This window comes from Accipiter gentilis, chromosome Z, assembly GCF_929443795.1.
Source record: "Accipiter gentilis chromosome Z, bAccGen1.1, whole genome shotgun sequence".
In the NCBI taxonomy this organism is placed as follows: domain Eukaryota; kingdom Metazoa; phylum Chordata; class Aves; order Accipitriformes; family Accipitridae; genus Astur; species Astur gentilis.
In genome coordinates, this window is record NC_064919.1 from 48011184 (window position 1) to 48031431 (window position 20248).

The 20248-nt window shown below is 37.1% G+C and overlaps 1 protein-coding gene across 9 annotated transcripts in view; it reads right to left on the reverse strand.

Moving 5' to 3' along the window:
- TRPM3 (transient receptor potential cation channel subfamily M member 3) overlaps positions 1–20248 on the reverse strand; it is a 471646-nt gene that overhangs the window by 123588 nt on the left and 327810 nt on the right. For all 9 annotated transcript variants that reach the window (XM_049795463.1, XM_049795465.1, XM_049795464.1 and 6 more), the window contains exons 2-5: positions 19937–20016; positions 19057–19261; positions 10853–11066; positions 7761–7885 (exon numbers count right to left, since the gene is read on the reverse strand). In XM_049795463.1, coding sequence (XP_049651420.1) covers positions 7761–7885; positions 10853–11066; positions 19057–19261; positions 19937–20016 — 624 coding nt within the window. The remainder of the gene's footprint in view (positions 1–7760; positions 7886–10852; positions 11067–19056; positions 19262–19936; positions 20017–20248) is intronic.

Sequence of the window (20248 nt, forward strand, 5' to 3'; positions counted from 1 at the left end):
CTAACTGAGATGTAATTCTTTATAAATAATATGTGTTAGTAATACTTTGGCCAGAGATATCTCTCTCTATTATTTTCACTTGTGAATGCTTGCAGCACTTTGGTGAACCCTTGGATGGCAAGAGGAAACCCACAGACTTCTTTTGCTATTATCAACTGTCACACAGAGGGTACTCTGTAAACTGTTCATCCTGCAAAAGGGAGGAAATAGGTCTGAGAAGACCAAGAGGGCAGCTGGCCAGCAGCAAGGCAGTGCACTCCACTGTGAGAACAGGCGATAGCTTTGGCTCAAGTTTCTCTTGTACTGTTTCTTTTGGTGCCCCATCCATAAAAGATTTATTCTACCGGCACATATAGCTTAAAAAACAACAATATACTGCTGGAACATGTTCATTAACTAGCTTCTACAGACAGAGAAACCATGCGTCCCATGCCACGGTCAGAAAGAAAAAGAAGGTTCTTCCTCACATGCCTAAGAATCAAATAAAATAAGACTAAAACAGTTACAGGTATTTTAAACTGATACCTGCCCCACCTCTTAATACATAGCAGGCACAGGCCGGCAAGATCTGATAGAAGACAAATGACTTGAGCTGCCCTTTCATTGTATGACTACGAGCCGCTGCACATGCAATTCTACTGACAGCTTGTACTTTGTCCCCGAGGGCCACAGCTCAAAACTGTGTAATGGTGACAGCTTGATCTGCAGTTCTAATAAGCTGCAGCACCAAAGCCTCCACACATTGACTTAGTAATGCTGCTGCAGGGCAGATTAGAAGGCTACCCTTTCATTCTGTGTCTGCTGTTTAGCTACAAAGTGAATCTTACGATTAATAAATTTTATAGATGTGAAAATGAGAATACAATTACTTTCAATCGAGCTGTTCACAGCATGCACAGTTCAACAGCTGAAATACTTTTTTAAGATAATAAATTGCACAAACCACACAGTCAGACTCTTTTCCTGATTAAAGGATAAGCAAAATCTTCAGGAAGGCAGGAAAATCCTAGGCTTTGAGGCTATTTCCTTGAGGTGAATTGCTTTTACACAACGCTCAGCAGATTTTCAATTTCTCACTCTTACACTTCCCGTTCCTCTGTTCTTTTCAATCCCTTACATTTTACAGGCAAGTTAAAAGGTTGGGGAAACTTTGACTGCAACGTTTTCTCATCCTCCTTCTGCGTTGAGAAGAGGGAATAATGTCGCCTTGTATCTTCCTCTGCAGAGTTGAAAGGAAGCACTTATGCTCAAGACAGCCCCTCTAAATATAGGTTAATGAATGTGACAGCAGCCGTGCTGTGAAGCAGTACTAAGGCTGCACGGGCTGAGAGCATTCTGTCAATACGCGAGGTGCTGGGCTAACCACAGCAGTTAGTTGCCTTTGCATCCTTAGGTGGCAGCAAGCTTGAATTAAAAGCACTGTTACACTCTGTTTACATTCCCTGTGGGCACATGACACTCAGCATAGGGACAGCGCTAGAAAAATCGCTCAGGGTAACTCACCGTGGACAATGAGCATGCATGCGCCATGTGATCCAATGCACGGACCTGAGCAGTCTAGGTGAAGGCTAGGCGAAAGGTGAAAGAACTTACAATAAACCTGGTGTGTTCAGAGTAGCACAGGAGAAAGAAAGAGATGCGTGCTTTGCTTCTCAAAAAGTAGCAGCTGTTGTTCAAATTAAGCCTTCTCTGCAGTCTCACTGTTCTGGGGTACACCAGGGAATAGAGTAGTTGCTGGTTTAATTTAAAGGATCCTGGAAGCATCGTGGTCCAAATTCTCCGTATACGCTACAAATATGCCAGTCTCCAGCTTTGCCCCAGGCATGCTTCCCACCTTGTAGTTAGCAATAAGAGAGCTGAAACTCTTTTCCTTATGCCTTTCCTTAGAGTAATAATTATTTCCTGATGCAGCCTGCAAGGGGGGTCTGATACTCTGGCATTGGATAAAAGTTACAGTGAAACAAACTTGGGATCTAACTATTTATGGTCATTTGTAATCTTTTTCTCCCCAGCGCTTCAATTTATTCTCAAAGAATAACTTAATTCTGGAAGGATAACTGCAAAGTATCTACCAAACCCAAGTCAAAATTGGTAACAACAAATCCAATGACAATAAAGTAATATACACTTACTAATTAGTTGCCTGAGATTTGTAACTTTTATCATTTTTCTGAAACCTGCAGAAAACAAATCAAAACATAATCTTTCTGATGCTGTCAAAACAAAGAAGTATGAGAGACAGAAGGAAGTAGTCTCATGGTATAAGCTAACATTTTTCAGACTACTATGAAAGAATGAAAAGGAAACACGTAGCACATCTTGACAGTCTGATGTACCTGTTGTCTGGTATACACACACAGAGCAGATAATATGAATGCTGGTCTTTCTGACAATACTCACCAGAACATGTTTTAAAGACTGTGGTTTAAACTGCTGAGTTCTGGCCACACACCTATCAAGCGTGACCGCTATATGATTTTTTTTTCCATATACATGAATGGTAAGGAGACACTAATTCTAATGCAATGCTCATTCTTGAATGCACACTTTTTCTGGTTTGGATAATCTTTGGCAATCTCAGGGAGGTAGGTGGTATTCTGAAAATGAAGGGGACTTTGTACTGACAGAGCAAAGTCCTTTATAACAAAGCATTTACTGATGGGATCAGGGAGAAGAGAGTGGGCAGGACTTGGTGTGTTGATGAAAATAAGCCTTCCTCAGTTAGTTCAGCTGTAATATATAGCAAACAATTCCAGTTCTTTAAGCTTTAATCTTTCCTCATTGGTTATGTTTTCTGCACCTCCTGTTTGCTCTTCCTTGACTGGTCTTATAACTAGACATTGGCCTCATGTGTGCCCAGTGCCATAAAACTGAATGAGTCCCAAGGTCATATATCAGTCCTGGTACTAAATTTCAGCATAATACTCATCCTTCTGAAACAGCATTGAGTTATGATGTAATCGAATTGTTAAATATTAATGACTACCTGGTGACCCATTAAAACATGGAAGGTCCCCAACTTTCCTGAAGAAGTTGTCTAGTCTGTTATTGCCCAGGGATTTTGGGAAGTTCATGCTGGCACTTGCTCCATGACAGGCTGACTTCTAACCTCTCTGTTGTGACCCTGCCCTCCAAAGTGCATACAACCTTCCAGCTTTTAAATTTCCTCCCTATTCCACCATCCAAATCAATTCTGAAAAAAGCTGAAGATATAACTGAGCAGGTAAAGCAAGACTGAAGAGTTCTGCTGTGAGTACCATTTGAGTATCCCGGAGAAAACTTTGTTGATGACATGTTGTTACCTTCAGTTATAGTTATAAAATTCAGCAACTGCACTAATATAAAAATTGGTTACTCTGAAACTGCAGTCATTAATAGATCAGAAGCATTATCTAGAAACAGACTGACAAAGTCAGGCATTATTTTTTAACAAAAGAAGTATCTAAGGATGTTTGTATTCAACTTATGTTTAGTACCATATAAATTTAGCTTTTATATAAAATGGGAAAATATTTGCTCCTTATTTTTATGATTTCAGCTGCATAAGAGAGTAGGTTTCAACTAACAGTATATTCATTGCTTCAGTTGTATAAAATTTATTTTTTCTGAATATTCTGAGCAGTACAAAAGAACAAGTATCTTTTATTAGTGAAGTCCATAAAGAACATCTACAACTGCAACGATCGTGCTTTCAACATCTGAGTTCTAGGAAGTAAAAAATGTAGTTTATTCTGGAACACAGAGTACATGAAAGGCGTGTATATATATATATATATATAAAAACTAAAAAAATATATATAACATATGATATATAAAAATATATTATATATAATAGTATATATAATGTTATCTATATTTGTATAATAAATATACTTTTATTATATAGATATAAATTTGCTGTGAGAAAGTAGCTTTCTTTCTGATAATATTTTTTGCTTTTATGTAGCACTTTTATCTGTTTATGCACAAGTCTACAAAGTTGGCTTATGTTTTGGGTTGTGCATTCTCCTGCATTAAATGATAAAAGCTGACCACTATGGCTTCCTTTTTACTGACTAAGGCCTTGTTAAAAAGAATGAGTATTTTACTTTTTCCAAAATTTCTGCTGAGCTTCAGTTTTGCCATACTCTAGTTGTTGAGCATAATTGAAAGATCAAAGAAGTAACGCAGGGAGAGAAACAGACTATAACCCACGGCTGTAATAGTACTCTAAGGGAGACAAATAAAACCCAAGAAATTTGGAGACAATTTAGGAATTTCTCCTTAAATCAACCTGCTGTATCCACATATGGAAGGATTTATATAGCAGGCATGGAAGAGTGGGTGTCATGGGTTTTGTAGTGATTCAGCACAGCAGCACAGAAGCTCTATTTTAGTTTCAATTAGTTCAGTAAAAAAAATGTTCCCCCCCCCCTCATAACTTTAATTACTAAAAAGAATTCTATTTAAGTTATTTGGTTATATACTACAGCAACCTGAGTGATCAATGACTTATCACAGTATGCTGGAAATGTCCTTTTCACTGGGTCACACAATAAAAGCATATTTTGATTTAAGTCTCAAATACTAGCTTCTTTGGACTAAAAATGCAACTTATTTGAATGATTTCATTGAGCAAAAGGCAAGTACTAAAATCAGTATTCTCTTTGTAATCCAGGCACTGTTCCTACTGTGGTGACTAAGAATTAAACCCAGCTGAGGACTGAATAGTCTCCAAATGGAAAGACGTGCATACTCCAAAGACTCAGAAAGTGCACTCTTTTGAAAAGAAGAATGGCTTTGTATGTAGGAGAAACTTGTTTATAATGCAAGTTTTTTACAAGACTGAGTAAGCCACCTTACTTTCTCAGTCTTCCATCAGAAAATTGGACATAAGGCAACTAACTACCCTTCCCTTGTACACCTTGTTTTTAAATTAGAATCTAAGTGTGTTAAGAGGGGCATTATTTTCTGCTATATTGCTTTTACAGTACTGGAGTGAGACAAGTCTCTTAGGGATCTTTAACCATCGCAGTATAACAAATAGCAAACAATCGTAATAATTTTCTTAACTTGGCCAGTTCTCTTTATGGCTCTGAGGAAAGCCCTTTGGATCCCCAAGAGCTGACTGATTTGGATGGACTGGTAAATGTAATAATACACCTCAGCTATGACTTCCAGATCGATACAGGCCAGGCAAGGGCTGCAGCATTGGAAGACGCACAGCTCTGCTGAGCACCCCTGATTTACCACAGGGCACAGGGAGGCAACATGCACTGGGGCATGTGCAGTGGCAATAACTCCCCTCCTCTCCCTCCCCCTCCCCGAATGCCACGACTAAGACAATTTTCTGTATCCATTTGGTGCTGGAAGGGTATGTTTTGACAACACCTCAGTTCTGATCATAATTTAACGAGACATAGTGCATATAGGCATAAAGCCACATTGATGCCGGAGTTCAACAGGCCTTTTACTATTGGTTGACTTACACCCCCCCCCCCCCCCAATCCTTTGTGGCCTTGGTTTCTTGCTTAATGATGATGCATTTTACATGCTTATGGTACTATTTATATTTCCCCTTCTTGGTTCATTTCACAGCATTCACCTCTAATGAGCCAGTCAATAGAATGCTTTGATTTTCAAAAAGCTTCCTCACCAAATGATTCTAAAGAAACTGCACACATTGGGTAAGAGGGAAAGTCCTTTGAGGGATTAGTAACTGGGGAAAGCTGAGGGGAAGGGATTGAAAACAGTAAGAAGGGAAAGTTAATTTTTGTGAAGACTGAGTGTTACTAAGATGATTTAGTGATATAAGTGGCCTACTACAGCTGTAAGGGATTTGGGGCTAATGAGAGTGTGAAAAGCTTACAGATATTTCAGTGGACTATGAAGAGTTAAAGAAAGTCTTCATAAAGCAGCCTCAGTAGGCAATAAAATGGAACATGAAATTCAATATTGGTAAGCATAAAGCAGTATCACTACATGTGCATTAGAGATGGATAAAACCTAAGTGCTTCAGCATTGCATCATGCCATTGATCAATCATTTTATGAAAATATTAGGGGCCAGGAGGTTCAGAGGAAAAGTTTCAATTTTGTCTGTCACAGATACATTTTGGAACTATTTTGACCTCAGTGATGACCCTGTAATTGTAATCTTACTGATATAACTGTGGCTGCATTAAAGGAAGACTTTACCCAAATTTGTTGTCTTTACTGTTTTTTAAACTTTTGTCACTTTCTGTCTTATGATCAGACTAGGTATTAACCTTTTTTGATACACCAGCAAGCTTTTTTTCAAAAAATTAACATACAACTTCTTGGTTTCCTGTTAAATTTGAAGCATATTTAGAGGAAAAAGTCTCTTAAAGAAATAAGAAATCAGGGAGGGCTGTTCCAGTTAGCTGGAACAGCTCAGAAACCAACTTCTTTCTTTAGCTCTTTCTGGGGAAGAACGCTCCAGAGCCTCTTTAACAGGTGGTGACTAGCTGAGAACAGAGGTAGGTAATTTTCCAACAGGTGAAAATAACTAATTCAGGAATAAAACCGGCTCAAAATTAATGACAAATTTGATGTTCTTTCTTGCCTGCTTTCTTCTTAGAATGATTCCAGAACTCCATGCACAGTCCATAAAGACTGCATATTTGAAGTGTATATTACACTTCTTTAACAAGATGCACCTTGTCTTTGTGATTAGCTGTTTCTGCTAGTCACCTTATACAGTGCATCTCAGAAGAGTTCATTAGTGGCTCAGAATTACTGCTGCAGAGTCCCATCCTGCTTGTTTGTATGTATTGGTAACCCTATTATACAAGTGCTAGTGGTATTAGAGTACAAAACCCCATGCTAGTACAATTCCTCCTAATGGCTATATGTTAATAGTGAATTGCAGTGAATTCCAGTTGGATCAATTTCTTCATACTTATTGTAATTCCTTCTGACCTAACTGATAATTGAATCTTCTTCCCCTCCCCAACTTGCTAATGGACAAACATACAGAGAAGAATAGTTTAGAGTAATGTAGACAAAAAAAAAATGTTCATTAGGCAGAATGAAGACTATATCTCTTCTCTACTCAAAGCTAGCTGATTCTCAGGCAGATTGCTTGGGTATGGATCAGAGGTGAGGTAAAAAAAGGGCTCACAAAATCTTCAGGTAACACATAACAAGTGTAAGTAAACTATTCATGTATTTAAAATTGGGGTTTTAATTTTTCTGAGTGACAGTATAGGTTTAAAAGAGAAGACTGATATGAAAGAGTACAAGAGACACTTACTCTGCCCTTCAGAAGGTGACTGAAGCAATGATTCTTTGAGGTCTGATCTTATGTCCAATACACTTATAAGACTCTTCACAGTTGCAGTAATAAAAACATATAGGACGGAATGTATTATAAGGTGGACACTCTGCAATTCTGAATTTAACCAATGCATCACAGTATTGTTTCAAATTAAACCAGACTTCAAGCTTTGCAAACAGTGTTTTCTTAGGCACTTCTCAGGGTTCATAGTGTTCTAAGGATGAAAATTTAAGATATTTTCCAGAATAGCATTTAATGAAATTTCTTTATAATTTATTTTTAAGGAACGTACAGTGCAGGAATTTATATTGTTGCCCTGTCAAAACTGCTATCAATCATAGTGGAAATCCTGTGTATGTATTGATTTTTTGCTGCAGACATTAGTTCTATGAGGAATTGTTAAGTGAGGGATGGAAAGGAAAGGAAAAATAACTGGAATATCTATATATATTGGAGTTGATCTATGTCCATATAGGGCTTACATCTTTGCCAATCAGATCCTCTTGATTTTCCACAATCCCCCAGGGAGCTATACCGATGGTGCAGATCTTCCCTCGAGATTTTGAGGCGTGATCTTTCAGTGCATCTCCAACATGCCGAATGACTCCTGGGAAAGAAAAAGAATTAAATAGAAATTCATAATTATGCCCTTTTTATTCATTATGGTATGGATTTACTATAGAATTCTTTTTTAGGGAACACCTATGCATATACCTACAATTAAGTACAGCTATAAATATATTCCTACTGATTATTATTACAGTAATACTGTAAGTCCATTTTATGAAATTTAAAAAATATTAAGTAGCAAGAAAAAAAACTGTACAGCTCTAGAAATAAGAATGGAAATGTTGACAGCTGACTGTAACTTGTTTTTCTGCAGTTGTATTCACAAACATATGTGAATGCAAGCATTTGTATCCTTCCCAGACATAGAAAGAAGCACAGGAATTACTGCCCCACCAAGCCCCCCCAGAAGTGTAGCTTGCACACAAATGTTCCCTTCTGTCTGAATAAAGGACAGCAATGTGAAAACATCATTACATTACTCTGTGGTGAGCTATTCTACCATTCTTTCTGAACAAATTCAGTCACCTGAGATAGCTTCCAGCAGAATATTAGGGGGATCAGTGAGAAAACAGAAATTAGTACAGAGAGAATGACTGCTCTCCCCAGCTCTTTTCCACGTGCTTTCTGTAACGCTCCTTGTATGCTTTAGGCCAACTTTGTCCATGTTTCTGTGGATCTCTGTGCAGACGACAAGTGCCATTCCTCTTTCCTTTCTTTACCTGTGTATCAATAACTTTTTATGATGTGGCTGCACTGAAGCAGACCTGTGGATTTGCTGCGGTTGTTATCTGTTACTCAGTTTCTGTGTTTGCTTCTTGTTTAGAATCCACAATTTCAAGACGACTGGATTGGAATTGCAACAGTCACACAATATATTTGATTTTAGCCATAGTTTTTCTGCACTGTAAATGAACCATGTACGAAAAACCTCCACAACCTAACAAATCCTCTGAGTCTTGGAGTCTAATTTCCTTTCTGTGGTGGAAAATGAAAAAAACCCCTGTACCTGCAATCAGCTATGAATTAAGCTGTGATCCAGCAACCCAAAGGATTCAAAGCAGTAAATCCATCCAGATTGCAAAAACTTCTGCTATGTAGAATAATCAACTTTCAGCATGACATGAATATTCAGAACAACTTGGTTAAGTCATTTAACAGTCATGGTAATAGCCAGGTATGCATCATCCTTGTCACATCACTGATTCTCAGTCCAAAAGCGGTATTTCAGGATTTTTCAAGTATACTTTTCCTTAAGAGTAGTCTGATTTAAAAATTCATCATCAACAGGACAGACCGTACTCAGAAATTCTCAATTTGTACAATTTCACATAGAGATAAGACACTTAATTTTCATCTACACAGTTTGAAAACCTAGCCCTGGACAATCAACCGCTTTGCTCCAGAAATCAAAACAGCAATGAGAGTTAACTGATAATGCAGAACTGCTTCTGGATTATGTTTTTAAAATAATACACAGCAACTTGAACTTCATTGTTTTGTCTAGGTAATTTTTTGATACAGGAAAAAAAAAATTCTTGTCAACAGTAATTATGTTGACTTTCCTGGTTCATTTGTATTGTTTTGGCATTTGTAACTATGATGATTTGAAAACTGCTATGAAGCAGCCATGCACTTACCAAATGCAAATGTTATAGTCAGTCCTTCTTTACAAAATTTCTGTAGTTTGATTCCTACAGTTCCTGTGGTAATGCACTGCAATGAGTGTACAATATCTACAGTTTTCTAATGTGTTTTTAACTTAAAATTTATATCTGTCTTTGCCATCATCACTACAAAAGTATCTGGCAAATAATGTAACTATTATCATCACAGTACACAGGTCAACATTGTAACAATTTTTTTTCCCTTGATCTGCAGAGATGTGGGGGATATTACATACATGTAAGTCTGTCTATTTCTCTAACACTTCAGAAGCTATGCCTCTTCTTTGCTATTTATATTGCTGCTGTGACAAAATTGAATAATGTTTTAAATTTGATGTGCTCTGGAAACTAAAAAGTCTAAGACTCCTATTAAGCATTCATATTCAAATATGTAGGAGTTGATCCACAATGCACTAAAATTAATGCATGATAGAGTGATTACAAAGTTCTCCATTGACAGTAAGAGGACACACTCTGTGGGATTACTAGATAATAAATTACAGCTTTGTCACTGCAGCAAATGACAGTGATGTAAGAATTTACAAGTACATGTCCTAGGTCAAAACTTTTTGCATTTCTCTCTAGCACAACTCTGACTTTTCCCTGACTGTCTCCTTCTTTCTGCCTCCTTCAGCAAGGGTAACTGGGAGGCCACTGCCCAACATTTTTTATCTGGAGAACTATGTTTTGCAGCTTATTCCCAAAACCTACAGGCCATCTCCCAGCAGAGCTGGGCCAGCTATTATCTTGGGTCATTAGGAAACCCATACGGTGTGTTCCAGTTGTTCTGAACTTTGAATAGAAATGGCAATGTTATTGCTCTTGCTGGAGAGGTAATAGAAAAAAATTAGGTCAAGCTGTCTACAAGAAAGGAAAAAGTGACACCTGTTACGATAAAGTTTACCACCGTGTCCACAAACCAGAAACTTTTTTCCTGTCATAGTTCAGATCATCTTTTAAGATAAAATAAAGGTCTTTTCTGGATGAAAATGTTTTCCATTTTATGTAATAAAAGTTTGACTTCTTTGGTTTCTGGTTAGTAGTCCCTTCCTGTAGCTTAGTGTTGATCTTATAAAGTCTTCACTGGCAATATACTAATATAATTGCCTCACAGGAGGCTTTATTTTCAGCTCCCCAGTGTGCTTTTCATGCTTTAGCAAACATTTTATTCCCTGGTAGCTGCCAGGCTGGTATGAACTTGGCATTTTCTTGTTTGCACATAGTACAGCCAACACTAATAAAATAAAACATGGAATGGCTTCTTAATCTCATCAGTCCTAATTTTTTACTGTGATGGAATCTCCTAGATGCCACTGTGCTTTCATTTCAATTGCTGTTACCTGTGTTTACTCCTCCAGTGAATATCCACGCTCCAGTTGTCATAGCAGCCTTAATGAGGCCTTTTCCAAAGACTTGCTTGAGTTTTGGCTGAAGTTCAAAATTCTGAAGGCCCCCGTGCACAGAGATGAGAAGTTTAGGGAGCTCAAGCTGCCACTCTTTGGTCATCAGATGCAGAAGAAGGTCAGGCTTTGTGTCAAAAGACACACGTACATACTGCAGAAATAAGAACAGTAGTAGAGAAAAAAAGATTGGTTATACTCACTGGTTCCTAATACATATGATCTATGCCCAATAGATCACTGAAAAAAGGCAACCTTTATGACAAAAGCACTAACTAATTGCTAACTTGATGATTTTTTCAAAAGTTAGAAAACTAGGGAAGTAGGAATAATGGAACAGTTGCAATTCACAAGCTGGGCAATTTTCCTTTATTTAGGACATTAAGTGATCAATTGTTTCAATATGCTTAGCAAGGCTTGAAAGATAAATGTCTTTAATCTATGGCTGCAAAAACTGGAGAAAAATTTAAACGGTCTGCCAAAGATGAACCAAGGTAGTCAGAGTCACAACTGTGCACTCACTCGTATCTTATTTTCAAGTTAATAAAATCAAACTCAAAAGGTAGGACTAACAGAAACAAGCTCGGTTGTGCAAGCACACGTAAGCTTAAACTGAGCAAGGCTACTAAGCAGGTACTTTTCAGATGAATGAATGACTTACAGACTGATTTGTATAGATTCATGAATTTGCCTAACAGGGCACAAGACCCTAAAAGTGCTTTGAAACTCATTTATATACTTCCAGCTCTTGGCTTTTCTGTGCTACATCTGCAGCATTTTGCCCCAAGGGAGGTCATGCCCATCTGCGTGTGCTCAAACAACTGTCTTCAAAATTTCTACAGCAATACCATGTCATACACATACCTGTCCCTTCCTGACAAGCCTGACTCTCTAGGCTGTTTCTCCTGCTCTTTCTGTTGCTGAGGTATGAAGGGTTTCACAAAGCCCGTGACAGGGCAGGTGATACTTTTTTGAATTCTAGTTGCATAGCAGAAATGTTCTGTAAGAGGGTAAAATTCTTTCTATAGCTGGTAAGATCTGGAAGGACCTTCTTAACTGAATAAAATGGGTTATAGAAAGCCACTTATCTATCAAACTTCTGATTGAACCAACGCATATAGAGTTACTTCAGCAGACTTTCCCTTGACAGGTTGTCAGCACAGCCATCAGGTGTATAACACAGGCTCCCTTGCTTTCAGTCAGAGGAATGCCTAGTTCTAACCTATTTATTGTAACGTACCAGGTAGAATAATATCCACATATACTATGTAATCGTTTTGTCCCTTTTAACATGTCTAATCAGTATTTCTTGCCAAAATGTTGTTCTTTTTTAGTAAATCATATGACAGTAAAGTGGACTTCTTTCTAGTTGAGCAAGAAAGAAGGGCTTTTTCCAGAAGACATTGCTAATAGGCAGGTTTCTTTGCAAGAATGGGTTGTTGCACAGTGAACAACCATTCTTAACATTTCCGGAAGCAGAAGCCCATTTGGGCAAATAGTCACAGGAAAGCAAGGGCGCACAGCCAAACTGAAAGCTGAGCAAGAACTTTAGAAAGCACATTCACTCCAGTGCATCAGTAATGTTCTCGGCAGCAGCCAGGCAAATTCATGACAGCTAATGGACAAAGAACATACAATATTCATGTCTGACAAGAGCATAATGTACCCTTGAGCTTATACATACATGAACTGCATTCTCAGTAGCTACCCATTCAATTTTTTGTATCGGTGCTGAGAAAATCTTGCATGGCACCTGATCCCACTGACCAGATGGTGAAGCTGATAATTTTGATTTGAATTCAAGGGCTGTCAAAGTTTTAAGACATCAGAGGGGTTGTAAGGAAATTGATCCTTACTCCCTTTGCTCTGCCCTTAGAGAGAGCTGAGTTTGCAAAGGGCAATGCCTTGTTAACACCGCAGGCATTAATAGACAACTTCCTTCAAAGGGCCTACATGAAACCTCTGCTGGTCAAACTATGGAGATTATGTTTTGGAATCACCGGTACCTTTGTCTGTTTTTTGGTGAAGAAGCACTGGGAGTTTTAAGAAGATAATTAATTCATATTAGTAATGGCCATACAAAGTTGTTGAAAACGGAGGCCTCTGCATCGTCCAGGATGATATTAAGATGAAGGCAGAAATGTCATTAGATATGTACTATCTAATTCAGCCAGTGACCATTTTTTTATTCTTTAGCATTGTTTTATACCCTATGTATTAACTGGCTAAAATCTCTTTCATTTTCTTATCCACTAGGACCTCTGAATTTCAATAAAGATAAATATAAATAGTGAATCACAAAGAAGAAATATTTTCTTACATTTATTTGAAAAGTAGACGACCTTTGTTACAAACAACTGCTTGTTCTTTATACTGCAGGCAAATCTCCTCTATATTTATGGTAAGAATTCATTTTGCTTTTTAAAGAGGAAAATAAACCTGAAAGTTTTTTTCACATAAATTAAAATTTAAATCATCATCATGGATAAGCTTTACTGGTTTAGAATTTTGAGAAGGGCAATAGCAACAACCATGATTTTTCTTCTGTGCATAGACCTTAATTTTTATGACTGTCTGATTCATTTCTGCTCTTACAGAGGCCATTTTCAGTTTGATATGCTTGGGATTACTCTTTTGCCATTACTTAACATGTTAACTAGTAAGTACAAGAGAATTCTTTTGTCATCACTTTCAAAGTATGCATTAAATTATGAATAAACACTTATAAGGCCATTTTTGTCCATATTAAAAATTAATTTATTTCAATCTCGTAGCAGAATATTCAACCTTTTCAGTTTCTGTTTAGAATCTTAATGAGTATTTCCGCTATTCCTGAATTCTTTTGCTATAGCCTCCAGGTGCAGATTTAAAATTTAAATGTAAATCTAAGCTAAACCACTGCTCTGTTACCCTGAAATTCTATGTCTGGTGTAACTGTCAGCTGTAGAAATGATCAGTTCTAATGGTAAATGATTTAATCCCTTCTTTATGGAGTGGTGTATGGATAGGATGCAAGACTTCAGTTGTTATCTGTCAGCAGAGCAGGGAAAGATAGGAAGCAAAAGTACAGTTTTGAACCAAAAAAACCTATGGACTGACCTGACTGACATCAGCATAACACTGTGAAATGGTAAATCATCAGGTTCAAGCTGTCATGCCCAACTGATCCCTAAACTAGCACAGAAGTAGTCAGCAAGGGTACCATTTGACACCAATAGTTGTTTCACCTTTTTGTCAAGTGGTTTCCTGAAAAATAAGTGTGCCCATCAGCAGTCAAACAACCAGATGCTTGCAAGTTAGACTCCAGTTTCCTAGGGCAAAAGTCAAAGTTCCTAAGTGGTAAAATTACTACTCTGTTACTCAAACACAACTGTCTCATTAAAGTATGTGGTGAATGACTGCAGATGAGAGTCTCAGTGAATAAAATAGAAAGATTCAGAATTTTGTTGTATGTCTTCAAAGAAAATATCTTCAGAGAACATTTTGTGATCTTCAGTCTAAAGTTGCTCCTTTATTTCTCTTTGATGCATGCAGGTACTGGGTGGCTAATTCACCTACCTTAAATAATATTCCATCACTGCCGACACTTCTTCAAGCTAAAAAGTGTGATTTTCACATACAAAATAGGCCTGATATAATTCTCACTAAATTCAACAGAAAAACTGTCACTTAGACTGAAACTGGACTGGTTCCTTTTAAGTTATTATTCTTCTTAACATCTTAACACATCATCCCAGTTCTGTTAAACAGTGGAAGGACACTCATTGATTTTAATGGGTTTTGAATAGATGTTCCATGTTATTTCCCTTTTTCTCCATGTAGGACACCATCATTTAAATTCTGTAAATGTTCTTTAAGTATTAATTTACTATAACAAAAACAACGTTTGCTGCCTTTTTCATCGTTTATGCAAATTACAGGATTAAGCCTCTTTTCCCTCAAAAGCACTGATGGCTTTTAAGATCCTTTTTACATACATTTGGTAAAACTCAATATATCTTAAAAGCAGAAAGATACCTTTTTATATGGCTGATTTACAAATATCCTCAATAAAGTATGATGTTTTGAGGATCTGAATTTTAGAAAGTCTAAGAAACTGGTTGTGTACATTGGAATTCTACTGATGTTCTTTCTTGTTTCCACGCACCATAAGAAACGGTAAGCTTAACACACTGAAGTAAACTTGATTTCATCTACAGCTGCAAACATGTTAGCTTTTTATTGTGCATATTAAATGTATCATTGGATGCATTCAATTAGGAGGAATGTATTTAATTCACTAAAGCTTTTCAAACAGCCATCTTCCACCTAAGCTTGAAAAACCATGATCAAAGCAATTTTGGTTCTGTGAACAGCGGTCTTTTAAAAAGGGTTGATATGGAATCCAGTCACACCAATTAATGAAAGAATGTTACAGGCTTTTTTTTTTTTGTGTGTGAGGAAAGGTGGATAATAAATTAAAAATATTGGTTTAGTTTGGTCATGAGTTCAGTACAAAATGCATCACAACAAGATTGGCTTAATTGGTCCACTAATGACAAGAATCTATTTTGAAATTCTTCAGAATATTGCTCATAATTGTAATGTGCTCATAATTGGACTCACATTAGTTTCATAATTGCTCTTATAGTTAGGGTAATAAATTGCCAGTATATAGTTACATGAACTCATCCGTGTTATTTCTTAAACTGCTAAGAGCCAACTGATATAAACAGATAACATTGTATTAATTTTCCTACCTTTTTTTAATCCACTGATTTCTTGCAAAAGCCCTTAATAAATTTATGTATTTCTTTTTGCAGCTGTCAAAATTGAAAAGCTGCCATAAAAACAATGTAAATGTGAACAGCAAAACTGTTAAATGTGTTTCTTAAACATTAACGAGATGAGCCACTTGTAAAGAAAACATGATAGATAGAGATATAAAAACCACAGTGGTGCAGGATCATCTGTGGTTACATGAAGACTGAAAAAAAGGCCTCTTTAGTAACTGATCTTGTTAACCTATCTGTTCTAATCTTGGCTATATGTTTCTATAAAATCTGCTGCACCTTCAGCTAGTCACATTATTAATTTAAGTACTTTAGTGTAGACCCACTGAAGATACTTTAACAACTCAATGTTATTAGGAAAATTCATGCTGTCTGAGAATTTTTATTCTATGTAGCTATGGAAATGAAATTAATGGCACAGTCAGTTCTATTGGCAATGCGTAAACCTACATAATCTTTTCTGTTTTTTTCCAAATCCATGTGTTCTATTATAATTTCAGTGTAATTTTCATTTCCACAGCTAAAGATGCCACTGTTAATTGTCTGGTGGCAACTGATATAATATTATATCACTGCATTTGTAACTTGCAAATATACATGCAAAGTATACATACATTTACTAGCAAATTTGTATATATATTATTAAAATCTAATTATGTTACTTCCAGTGGAGGAAATAATTATCTGTCAGGCTTACGTGCACTAATCTGTTCCATTAATTAACTACCAGTTTCCCCAATTATAAATCTAAGGTTACAGTTTCCATTAATAAACACCATCTCATTCCTTGTAGCCTGATTCAGAAAAATTTACCCATTTTGCTGTTAGCACAGACCCAGACAATACTACTCCATTCTGTGTTTCCCCTGCTTAATAATATTAATGAGTGGGCGTCCATTTCAATATATAAAGTAAGGAACAGGTAGTGAATTTTATGCCCAGTTCTTCCACTGAGGCTTTCCTTGATGTTGGTCAGCTTGCTATATCTTGCTGCTTTACAGGATTATTCTATTAGCCAATAGGCACGATATTAACCTACCATGATTGTCAGCAAAAATCAGCTTGTATGCTATAGTGATATTTCACATCCAGTAGCTAGAAAATAACTAAGCAGCAGATTTTTAGAAAAGAACAAACAAACAAACTGTAAAACAACATTTGGGGCTGGAGATATGACCATGAGGACACCTTCATAATGTTTTCAGTGACAAACACACCGTAGTATAACAAAGCTCTTAATTTTGTTTCCATTTAAAAAAATGCACAATTACTGGTTATGTAAACTTCCTTATTTGTGTTTTGGTCATATGAAAGATGTTTTTCTCATTGGTGGCAACAAAGCAGGACACCCATTAAAGAGATACTTAGTGAATTGTTTAATTTGAAGCACTTTTCCCACTAGTGGGATGATTGAATTTCTGGAGCTTTTATAGACTTATTTAATTCATGAAGAATTTGGTTGTTCCCATGTTTTGGGTGGGGTTTAATGACTACAAATAGATGGCAGATACAACTACCTTCCCAAGCCTAGTACTGTCAAAACAAATCCAGAATTTTTCCAGCAATAAATGTTTTGTCTGTATTCATCCCTAAGTTTTCACTTGTTATTTAGTTCTCTCAGATTTTTAACCCCTTTTTGTCTTCTTTTTTTCTAAACCCTTCATGATTTCATTCCTGACTGCACTCTGTGACAGGATTTTTCTTTCCTTCATCTTGACTTCCAACTTTATCTCCACAGTTCCACTTCAAGTGTATTTCTTTGAGCACACAGCATATACCTTGGAGCATCTCCTGTTCTCTTATGGCACTGTGCCAACACACCAGAACACCAACAAATACCAGAACTCCTTTAAAGAAATTGGTATCAACAGCTTCCCTAAACCCTTCATCACTTCTTGGGCTGCCCAAGATTACTTCTTGTCTGGGCAGGGCCATTTATTGCTTTATAGGGATCTCCAAGGACATCAGTCAAAAAGCTATAGTGATCTCCAAGGACATCAGTCAAAAAGCTATAGTGATTACCCTTTCTCATAAAGATAGATTTAATGCAAAAGATCCATATACGGTTAATAGCATGATGGTTACTATATCTCTTGAATCTTTCTCAGTTTTGGTGAAAAGCATTCTGAATTGTTCCCACTCCTTGTGAAGATACCAACAGCATGGTTTGGTTCATTTCAGTGCTGAGGGAGGTGTCAATTTATTCACACCAAACAAATGTTATTTACTGAATCAGAGTATTTCTCCAGCAATGATCTTGCAGATTTTTAGGTGATCGGTTATCAACTGAACACAAGGCATCTGTGATACTCTCAGAGAAATGACCTAATTTTCTATCTGTTTCTTGGTGCAACAGCATCTTCTGGTTTCTGCCAAAAGATGACATCCATCTGGGTGAATGAAACCATCCTCTCAAGTAATCATTCCATCTCCAGCACCTATGTGTCCACCTGAGGAAAATATCTGGCTCTTGCTAGCATAGTACCTGAGCTCTTCATTGTCTCTAATCCGTCTAGTATCATGACAGATCTGAGAAACCTGTTGGGAAGAATTCAGGCAAAGAAGATGGTACTGGATTGCTGGGCAGGTTATTCTGCAGAGCACCCAGGAGTCCTCCTTCTGCCCTCACTGCTGCCCAAAGCAGTGTCTTGGCTGCAAAGTGCTAGGTACATACTCATCTTTCATTCCCAAAGTCCCAGGTTCTGCAGTTTAGATAGAGCCAGAGAGATTCTTCCTTTTATGTAATGCCACATAGAAGAAATACATGCATGGGTTAGTGTGCGTGCTGGAAACATCTCTCCAACTTAGTGGAGCAATGCCTTCAGATTAATATACTTTGGTATTGCTCCATAGCATTGTATTATGGTTAAGTGACTTGCTCAAGGAAATCTGTAGCAGAATAGGGATTTCCCAGTTCGTAGCTTAGACACTCAGTGGGCCTCTTGTTTCATTGAATGATGAACCAATAAGTCTAACTGGTCTATCCTCCGATATATGTCTGGAGGAATATTAAAATAAAGTAGGTATATTTCAAATTTGTCAGCCCTATACGCACACTCAGCAATTGGAGACCATAGTTGAATTCTAAAGTTATTCAGAAAAAGAGGGACGGCTAGCTACTGGAAGAAAATTGAGATAGCAGCACTTTAGCATGTCTTCAGTCTTCATAAAGGTAGCCCCTCTTACACTGCACTTCAGCTTTTACAGTTAATTATGTCCACCAATTCTTTGGGACATGATACATAAAACATTTGTTACGGTCTTACACTAAATAATACTTTAAAATGAAGTTAAGAAAAAATGTTGTTCATTCTTTGTGAATGCCTTTTTTGAGCTAGCAGCATCATTAATCTAAGAGAAAAACATGGTTACCATGGCTTTATTGGAGTGGCCTCCTCCTTGGAACTCAATGGTTCCAAAAGCGTCCGTCGGGCTGAGCTGCGTGTGCTTGCTGATGGACCACTTCTCCGACTGGATGTCATTGCGAGTGAGCCTGCTTTCATTTTTCTCATTCTGAATAACGGAGATGCTTGGAGTCAGTCCAACATGTTGTCCTATTAGACGACCACAGCAACACCTATGACATTAAACAAATGGAAAACTTGAGTCATGTGTTTACATAAACCAAGCAGGGGAACAATCCTAAATGGCCTACAAATCCTCCAAAAAACCCCTTTTCAACTCTGCTGAACAGTTTCCTGCTATCTGAACCCTTTACTTGTGGAAGAAACACAGTACAGATATTACCTTTTCTTTCTATGATCTTCTTTACTTTGGACTCTCGTGTATCTTAAGAAAATCATGCTTTGTTCTAAATATGTACAAAATGAACTTAGAGAACATTTTCTACTGTCTTCAGATGACATCAGGCTAAATAATCAGCTTTTGCATGGACTAGCACATATTTTAAATTGGTAGTTCACTGCAATTATTTTCTTTTGACAGTATTGTGTATCATGCATCCAGTTTAGGTAAATATTCAAGGCACTGAATATTGAACTAAAGAGATTAGGAACTTAAACATCGATGCTGATCCACTTTTGAGTTATCTTTTTTTTTTGGATGAAGTAAGTTTTGAATTGTAAACAAATAGTGCCTATAGGAATCCACCACTCCAGATATAATTCAACCACCTTCTGATCAAATAAGTCCTTACAAGCTATTTATATCCATATACGTATGTATGCACACACATATATAGAAATTTTCTTGTAATTGACTTTCATTTTTCATACAAGTAGGATGCACTTACCTATGGGGGTCTTTGGTGCTGGGTATGATATGAACACATTCTCTCTTGTAAAATGCTCTTTCTATCCATGATTTCTGTGCCTAAAAAAGAGAAAGGAAATGCCGTGAGCTTTGTTTGCTTATTAAACACAACTTCCATTACAACTGAAGAGAAACTTCAAACACAAAAGAAAACTTCACTGACTTTGCAGATACACAGTGCACATTTTGCAAAGAGCATTTTCCATTAGAGCTATGGTTCCGTTCTACAGCTAAGAACCCAACACAAGCTCCTAAGATTATGTTCATATTCACTAGCCAGATGACATTGACG